This window comes from Carettochelys insculpta, chromosome 1 (genome assembly GCF_033958435.1).
Source record: "Carettochelys insculpta isolate YL-2023 chromosome 1, ASM3395843v1, whole genome shotgun sequence".
NCBI classification, from domain to species: domain Eukaryota; kingdom Metazoa; phylum Chordata; order Testudines; family Carettochelyidae; genus Carettochelys; species Carettochelys insculpta.
The window spans coordinates 3,706,442-3,715,966 of NC_134137.1; the positions used below are offsets into that span (position 1 = coordinate 3,706,442).

At 51.7% G+C, this 9,525-nt stretch overlaps 1 protein-coding gene across 1 annotated transcript; it reads left to right on the forward strand.

The window, feature by feature from the left end:
- Positions 1-11: 11 nt before the first annotated feature.
- On the forward strand, positions 12-1,180 carry LOC142002117 (olfactory receptor 52R1-like). Its single transcript, XM_074977955.1, has one exon. The coding sequence runs from the start codon at positions 152-154 to the stop codon at positions 1,178-1,180; it is 1,029 nt and encodes a 342-aa protein (XP_074834056.1). The 5' UTR covers positions 12-151.
- Positions 1,181-9,525: the final 8,345 nt, after the last annotated feature.

A 9,525-nucleotide genomic window follows, 5' to 3' on the forward strand; every position in this document is an offset into this window, starting at 1 on the left:
CTCATGTTAACACTGTCTCTCCATCCAGGCTTTTGCACTCTGACAATCACCCTAGAACCTGGGCACACACAGGGAGTCCAGTAAATTTACAGTATATGCAAGAGACACTGTGTTGTTCTGCTTCCGACTTGGACAACTTCTCTTCTATTCTATGCCAGATTCCAACACAACTGACTTCACCAACCCCTCCACCTTCATCCTGCTGGGCATCCCTGGCCTGGAGGCAGCCTACATCTGGATCTCCATCCCCTTCTGTGCTATGTACACCGTAGCCCTCTTGGGGAACTTAACTATCTTGTATGTTGTGAAGATGGAGCCCAGTCTCCACGCTCCCATGTACTATTTCCTCTGCATGTTGGCCATCACTGACCTGGTCCTGTGCACCTCCATCCTGCCCAAAACGCTGAGCATCTTCTGGTTCAATTTCCGGGAGATCAATTTCAGTGCCTGCCTGACCCAGATGTACTTCATTAAAGGTTTCTTCATGATCGAGTCTGGGATTCTCGTGCTGATGGCTTTGGATCGCTATATAGCTATCTGTGACCCTCTGAGACATCCCACCATCCTGACAAACCATGTTGTGGCAATGACGGGTCTGGCCATTCTGCTGCGTGGTTGTGTAATTGTACTGCCCTATCTTCTGCTGGCGAGGCAGTTTTTATATTGTAGAAGCAACATCATCCCCCACACACATTGCGAGCACATGGCTGTGCTGAAGCTGGCTTGTGCTGATATCACCTTCAGTAATTCCTACGGCCTCTTTGTGGTATTCTGCGTGACTGGTCTGGATGCAGTTTTTATTGCTGTGTCGTATACCCAGATCCTCAGGGCCATCTTCCGCCTCCCCACAAAGGATGCCCGGCTCAAGACTTTTGGGACCTGCCTCTCCCACCTCTGTGCCATATTAGCCTTTTACATCCCACGTCTCTTCTCCTCCCTCATGTCACGGTTTGGAGAGAATCTACCCCAGCATTTTCATATTCTCAGTGCTAATATGTACCTCCTGCTGCCCCCGACACTCAACCCCATCATCTATGGCGTGAAGACCAAGCAGATGCGGGACAGGCTGCTTCTGCTCTTTCCTCGTTTTGGGACCAAAGCTTTCCCCTGGTGCTCTGGCTCTCAGACTGAGCTTCATGGGGAGCAGATAGGTGACCTGGTGCTGGGCCCTTGCCCCTGAATCACTGACTGGGCAAGGAGACTCTAAATCCTTTCCTGCCCAGAAAAGCAGCTCAGGGTAGGGAACAGGGTTGTGTTGCAGGCTGACGATGCAGCTTGTGGATAATAAAACCCTACCTACAAAATCTTGAGGGATAAGACCATTTAGTAGAGTATTTATTTAGCTTTCAGTTCTCTTTGCTGCTTGCTGACTGGACCCTGTAGCTGGCAGGGTCCCTGACCTGGTTGTGGGCTGGGAACCCATTGCTCTGAGCCAGGACTCAGGGACAGGACAAGGGATCTGCTTTCAGGTAGATGGACAAGAGCTGGGAGAGGGAGCAGGAGAAACCCCTATGTAAGTTGGAAGGGTGGATGCTGGGCAGAGGCTTGGGTGGCTTTGGGAGCCCCCAAAGAGGGAGATAAATGCAGGCACAGCCTCTATCAGCCAACTATTTACACACATACACGACACCTTCTGTGGAACTACAATCTGCCCGTTGCTTGAAGCTGAACAATGACGCTCAGTCTAACAAGCCCTGCATGGAGCTTTTGGTCACCACATCTGGGATCTCCTTAGCTAAGCTGCTAGGCAGTGTTACCCCCATGACATGAAGAGAATGTGCTATGCAAAATTAGAGTGATTTACCCAAGGCCCCACAGTGAAGAGGTGGCAGAGTGGGAATAGACCCCAGGAGTCCTCTCTCTCTCTCTTTCTCTCCCTCTCTCTCTATCTCTCACACACACACACACACACAGAGTGACACTGATCTGGCCAGTAACTCCTGCTGTTCCTGATAAGAGTATGTCCTGAATACTATTCCTACGCAGAATTGATACAGGCACACAAACACAATAATCAGACTTTTCTCATCACCTCTTTCCCACTGACACCTGATGGGAATCTTTCAGTATGAAATGTGTTACAATTGTACAACCATGGGAGCAATGCTGCTAAAAAGGGCCATTTCAAAGCATGCACTATCACCACATGGGTGTCCCACAACTGCCCTGCAGTGGCTAGCCACCTCAGGTAGGGGCATTTCCTGGGCTGTGCCAGGGAAAGCAGTTGAGACCCCAAAGCCAGTGCAGGATGGAAGAAACTGAACACAATCTGCACAGTCCTGCTCTTGCATACACACAGAAAAGGGGGGGAAGTTCTTTGAGGTACGGGCTTCACGACTGTGAACATGGCTGCAATCTACACAAGGCAAGGTAAAGCCCAGCCAACCCCCCGGCTTTGACCAGGCTTAACTCGTGTTTGAGTAATAGATCTTCCAGAACCCATTAGTCTGGTTATTGATGCAGGTAAAAGGAAGTCCCTGGCCATTGCCGTGAAACAGCCTGCAGCTGCCAACACCAATCAGCTCACTCTGACTCTGTCAGAAGGGAGAGCTGAGCAGGATACTGCCCCATCGACAGAGCAGGGGGCTGCTCGATGAACTTGGGCTCTGCCATATTCCCTTCTGCGCCCTGAGTGAGGCTGTCATGGTGTCAGGGCAGCTACAAAGTCGGAGATTGGTAGGAGGAGGAGGCAAAATGTGGGGGAGGCGCAGAAGTTTGAGGAACTCCAGGCTGGCATTTCCCGTGTTCCTCTTCTCAGCAGCTCCTCCACATGATGTGGCAACGCAAGGCCAGGAGAGCAGATTTTCAAAGCGAAGCCCCACTGCCCCCTCCCCAGTGTGGTGTCAGATTTGGCAGGTTTCCTGCTAGGGATACTGGACTGGACTGACGGGATGGGAAATTCGGAAGTGGGGCTGACAAGGAATGCCAGGATCACAGGGCTGTAAGAGAGGGTCATCTCTCGGTTGGTGCAGGGCCTGAGTCAATCCTCCACACCCCAGCTAGGCCCCCACATAATACCATTCTCAAGGCACCTGCACCCATTAAATCTCTTCCCTCAAGCCCCTGCCCCTCCTCCCACGGACAGCGCCAGCAGCCAGAGACACAGGCTATAGTGGGGTGGAATGGACAGTACTGCTGGTTCTCCGCCCATGCCACTCGGGCCCCACATCCCTTGCGGTGCTGCAGAGCAGAGTGGGGAAGGTGGCACTTCCTCTATGCCCCTGCTACCCAGGTTTCACACCCCCTGGGAGCATAGGGCCCCCAAAAGACGGGTGTGAGGCAACTATCCCAAATTACCCTGATGATGACAACGGGAATCACTCGTTGCCGAGTATGTTCACTCTGTATGGGGACAGCCAGAGGCTGCTGACCGTGACAGAATGCCACGATCTCCTTCCTCCTGCTTCGCTCGTCCTCAGCTGGTCAGTAGGCAAGTTCAAAATTCAGGGGTATTAGCAATGAAGAGGATGCCAATGACTGAAAGACCCCAGATACGGTAGCAAAAGGTTTGTTGATCCAGTGAGGGTCATGAGGCTCAGGACTAACGAAGTGAGGGCACAGGTGACTGTCACTGAACAGGAAAACTGAGATGGACGTTTTCTGGTGGACACAGATTGCATGTGTGATGGGTAAAATGCTCTTTCTTTGCCTCTGCCAGGTGATTCAGCTTGCTTTTCGCCTGTGATAGAAACAGGAATGTAGGCTATGTAGTTATGTGTTATAGAAAATAAACAAAAATAGATCTCAGAGAGTTCTAGTTTTACATTCATAAGCTACGTCTACACGGGTATGCTACATCGAAATAGCTTATTTTGATGTAGCGAAATCAAAATAAGCTATTTCGATGAATAGCATCTTCACGTCCTCCAGGGCTGGTGCCGTCGATGTTCAACGTTGACGTTGTGCAGCACTACATCGAAGTAGGCGCTGCAGGGGAGCGTCTACACACCACAGAGGCCCACATCAAAATAAGGGTGCCAAGAACAGCTGCAGACAGGGTCACAGGGCGGACTAGCACTTCTGGGGCAACAGCTAGCCGCTCCCTTAAAGGGCCCATCCCAGACACACTCAGCCTGCACAGCACGCGGTCTGCACAGCCACAAGCACACACACCCCGTGAAGCACCATGGACCCCCAGCAGCAGCAGCAGCAGCCAGAGGTCCACACACCCTCTCCTGCAGGAGCAGTGCTCGCCCTGCTCAGTGCTATGCAGCAGGCAGCTGATCACCTTTTATTCGCGGAAGAGGAGCTGCCCCCAGGGGATGAGGAAGCAGCCCCAGACCTTGCTGCCCTCTGACCCCGCCCCCCGCCACACACGCCACCGGCTGTGGAGCTACCCCACGAGCACAGACTGGTGGGAGCGGCTGGTGCTCGGCGAGTGGGACGATGAGCGCTGGCTCCAGAATTTCCGTATGAGCCGGCAGACATTCCTGGAGCTCTGCCAGTGGCTCACCCCTGCCTTACAGCACCAGGACACCTCCATGCGATGTGCCCTCACCGTCAAGAAATGGGTCGGCATCGCCATCTGGAAGCTGGCCACTCCAGACAGCTACCGATCTATAGGGCAGCAGTTTGGCCTGGGCAAGGCCACCATTGCGGCTGTCCTCATGGACTTAAGAGGACCCAGGGGAGGGAGTCCTGGGGCGGGGGAGCCCTGGGGGAGCCTTGGGGGGGAGCCCCGGAGGGTGGAGCCCTGGCGGGGAGCCCTGGGGTGGAGGGCCAGACACACCCTGCACACCCCTCACTGGTGCTCTCTCATGTCCTTCCCCTGCAGGTCATCCGGGGAATCAATGCCCTGCTCCTCCACAGGCTCGTGCAGCTTGGGGACCCGGATGCTGCCATCACAGGATTTGCCAGCCTGGGCTTCCCAAATTGCTTTGGGGCTCTGGATGGGACCCATATCCCCATCCGTGTCCCAGAGCACAGTGGAGGACACTTCCTCAACAGGAAGGGATACCATTCGGTGGTCCTCCAGGCCTTGGTGGACAGCCAGGGCCACTTCCTGGACATTTATGTTGGATGGCCTAGCAGCACCCACGATGCCCAGGTATTCAGAAATTCGGGCCTGTGCCACCGGCTGGAGTTGGGGACCTACATCCCGCAGCAGGAGATCCCTGTGGGGGACACCACCATGCCCATCTGCGTCGTCGCAGATGTGGCGTACCCCCTCCGACCCTGGCTCATGCACCCGTACATGGGCCATCTCACAGCCAGCCAGGAGCGGTTCAACATGCGGTTGAACCATGTGCGCCAGGTGGTCGAGCGCACTTTCGGCCGCCTCAAAGGGTGCTGGAGGTGTCTCCTCACCCGCCTGGATACAGGCCTCACCAACATCCCCCAGGTTGCGGGCCCGTGCAGCGCACTCCACAACCTGGAGGAGAGCAAGGGAGAGACCTTCTTCCAGGGCTGGGCTGTGGAGGCTGACAGGGCCGACATGCAGCTACCCACTGCCCCCAGTCGCCAAGTCGACCCTGAGGGGATCCGGGTCCGGGAGGCCCTGCGGGCCCATTTTGACCAGGCTGTGGGGTGAACGTTGGCAGGCCACCCACTGCACCCCCCCATCCTCCACAACACTCCCTGCCCCCACGCCCACACCACAGAGCACCCAAGAGCACACACACACCCACTTTTATACATATATATATATATATATATATATATATATATATATATAAAGGGGGGAACTATTTACATGTGGGGGGCAGGTAGCAGAACAGCACAGGGGTCCAACACAAACTGTATACAAATGGGAGATATATACAAAGGAGGGGGGGCTGACTAAGCCAATTCTAGAGGTGCACATTTTGCCACAGATGGTGCATGGGAAGTTTCCAATCTGTGGGTTGTGCATTGCTGAGGCTCTTTGACATCATTCGCGTGCCTCTTGGAGATGCTGGCAGTGGTCTCCCTCAAAGGCAATGCAGGTATTTCTGACTGTTGCACGCCACTGTGTTCTGTCACTGGCGGCGTCCTCAGGGTCCCTAGGTTTGATATTGCTGTACTGCAGATTGATCCTTGTAGCGTTTCCATGGACGACCTATACGCCAGATGCCCTGAGAGAGTTCACCATACAGAAGCTGGCGAGGGATTCTATTGGCATCCATGCAGCTGACATGACTGGTCCAACGTAGCTGTGACTTCATAATCATCATTTCAATGCTTGTCATCTGGGCTGTCTCAAGGACCTCAAGATTGGGCACTTTGTCTTGCCAGTGGATCTTCATGATGTTACGGAGGCAGCACATGTGGAATGCTTCGGGCTGCTTGATGTGACGCCTATATAGTGTCCATGTTTCACACCCATACAAAAGAGAAGAGAGAACAACAGGTCTGTGCACACACAGTTGTGTTGACATCCGGATGTTATGGTGGTTTAGAACTTTGACGCACAGACAGCCAAGTGCCTGGCTCGCTTTGGATATTCGCACATTGATCTCATTATCCAGTGATCCATCATTCTGCTTTGCTGCCTTTATTCTTGAGAAGGGAGACAATAATAGCATCGCGGAGGTCCTGTGGTTTTAGTGGAATTTCATTGAGGACATTGTTATTCACGGTCAATGGTCTGTTAAGGAGGTTGCTAAAGTGTTCTCGCCATCTTTTGTTGATGCCCTCTTTGTCTTTGACCAGCGTTGTGTTGTCTGATGACAGCAATGGGGTAGTCCTTGGTTTAGAAGGTCCATAGACAGCCTTAATAGCACTAAAGAACATCTTTGAGTTGTGGGTCTCAGCACAGTGCTCAATTTCTTTGGCTCTCCTCTCCCACCAGCTGTCTTGTATCTGACAGAGGTCTTTCTGTGTTTTGCTCTGAAGGTGCTTGACATGGTCCCATTTGGAGGCTGAGGAGGGGTCATTCTGCCATTCAATAAAGGCTTTTCTCTTTACTGCCACTGCTGAACATATTTCTTCTTGGTTCTCATCAAACCAATCCTGATGTATTCTTTTCTTTGGTCCAAGTGATGTTATTGCTGTGTCAGTCACTATCTGCTTAAGCTGATCCCACTTTTTGGGTACAGTACTGACCAGTTGACCATGGGATGTTAATTCGTCATCGAGACTCTTCTGAAAATTGTTTAAACATTGGGCATCCTTCAGTTTGGCCATGTTAAAAGCAGGTCACACGTGCTTAAGGCATTTGTGCTGAGAGGGAGCGATGTAAAGTTGAAAGAGACATCCTAACTAATCTGTGATCTGTCCAGCACTCTGTGCCTTGCATTACTCTGGTGATCAGTACGTCTCGGATGTCTCACCTTCTGACAATGGCATAATCTATCAGATGCCACTGTTTAGACCAAGGGTTCATCCACATCGTTTTGTATTTATCCACTTGTTGGAACAGAGCATTGGTAATAGTCAGGTCGTTTTCAGAACAAAGGCTCAAAAGGAGTAGTCCATTGTTGTTCATTTTGCCTACACCATGTGGCCTGGTTACTCCTTTCCAGTTCTCGTTGTCAGCCCCGACTCGGGCATTGAAATCTCCAAGTAGGAGTAGTTTGTCTGTTTCAGGTGTGGCCTTGATCAGTCTGTCGAGATCTTCATAGAATTGTTCCTTTGAGCTGTCAGGGCAGGTTAGAGTGAGTGCATATGCACTGATGATAGTGGCATGACATTTGGCGTTTAGTGGGAAGCGTAATTTCAGCAATCTTTCATTGATACCCACTGGAAGGTCTGGGAGTTGACACATCAATGAGGTTTTTGTTGCCAGACCGATTCCATGTATTCTATCCTCTGTCTCAGTCTTACCCTTCCAGAAGAAGATATAACCACTTCCTGGTTCACGCAAGAAACCTTCCCCAGCCAATCTTGTTTCACTTAATGCTGCTATATCAATGTTATAGCAGGCTAGTTTATGAGCAATGAGAGCTGTCCTTCTCTCAGGTCTTGCAAAAGCTTCTCGATCCATGAGAGTACGGACATTCCATACACCAGTGGTAAGTTTTCTCAAATTTTGCTTTTGGTTTCGACCGCAAGTAGGGTTGAACTGCCAGCCACGGCTTGCTGGCCAGTTACTGTTGTAGGGCAGGCAATTTTTAGGCCACCTTTTCTCGGCCCCTCCCTTACTAGGGTGAGCAGTGCTGTCCTAAAGAGGACTGCTCCGATGCCTGGGATGCTTCCGGGCAACACTGCTGCCCCAGGTACACAGCTGGACGACCACTTGTCCACAGGCCGCCTACGTGCGGGATTGGGACTACGACTCCCAGCGGTAACCTCCACCTGTCGCTTCGCCCCTCCCCCATCGCCGCAGGACATGGGTGATGTGATGATATAATGATTTGCACAGGACCTGTGCGTGAAAGCTTTTTAAGTGGTAGAGCCATTGCACAGGAGCCATCCCACACTCTCGACCTTGGAAGCCAGGCACCAGTGGTATGTAGAATCGTCACGACTGGTATCTTCTTTGGTTTCAGTGGATGGCCTTGACGTCTTTTGTGCCTTGCCAAGCCCTTCACTTTCCACAAAGCATTGCAGAACTGCCCTCTTGGCCATTGGATCTAAATGATGTCTTCCACCCAGTCCGCCAGAACTGACTTCACATGCTGGGCAGGCACATCCGAAAATTCACAGAGGGTTTGAGCCCCATCGGTTACACTCAACTGGTTCAGCTGGCCTGACGAAGCTGTTGCTCGGGGTGTGGCCTCTGCACATGTTGCAGCTACTTGGAGACACAAGTGAGAGCTGAGTGACAGGCAGGGACCAAAGTGGACCGACTACCCCCGAAGGGGTACGACAAGTCCCTCCAACAGAGGTACTGCCCCTCCCTGTACACCCCATACACCCCACTTCCACACTAATTGAGGTGTAAACATAGATGAGACACATATCAACATGAATACTGGACCCAGAAGGAAACATCCCTTTTGTCTGTTGCATCTCGCCATTAGAGGGCTGACTACAGCCCCCAGGACAGGACTATGAGGAGGTGGTCATTCAGCTAATAAACCGAATGACCTTACATTAAACTCAATTTGCACAGCCACGTACCAATTCAATTTTTTTAAACCACGTCAAAGCCCTTCTGCCCTTAGACAATTACCAAAAGCTGCAGAAGACACTTTCCCTGCCAGCCACTCAGTGGCATTTTTTACATAGCCCACACATAACGCTGTGTGTGAGGTGGGGATCTTACAGCATAGTCCTAGATTTAGAATCATTATGCTGTCTTAGATGGTAGACCTGTGGAAGTGACAGCAAGTTATTGCTGAACACAGCCAATGAACAGCTGTACAGTTCACTACATGTGAAAACTGCTGTGGCACCTAAAACTCAACAAATCAAGTGGATTAGGCTACATTGATTGCCTCAAACCTCTCTGTGGCTCACATCTTCTCTAAAGGAACAGCTGTCTTGTAGCACGATCAGTAGCGGGAAAGATGAAAACTCTGAGGGGCTCCTTCTGATGCTCCTGTACATGAACCTGATTTCTCTCTCAGTCTCTAAGGAGAGGTTTCAAGAGAGAGGCTCCCTGAAGCAAAACCACAGGTGTCTGGGAAATTGCCACTACCCTGCAGTCTCGCTTACCTGCCC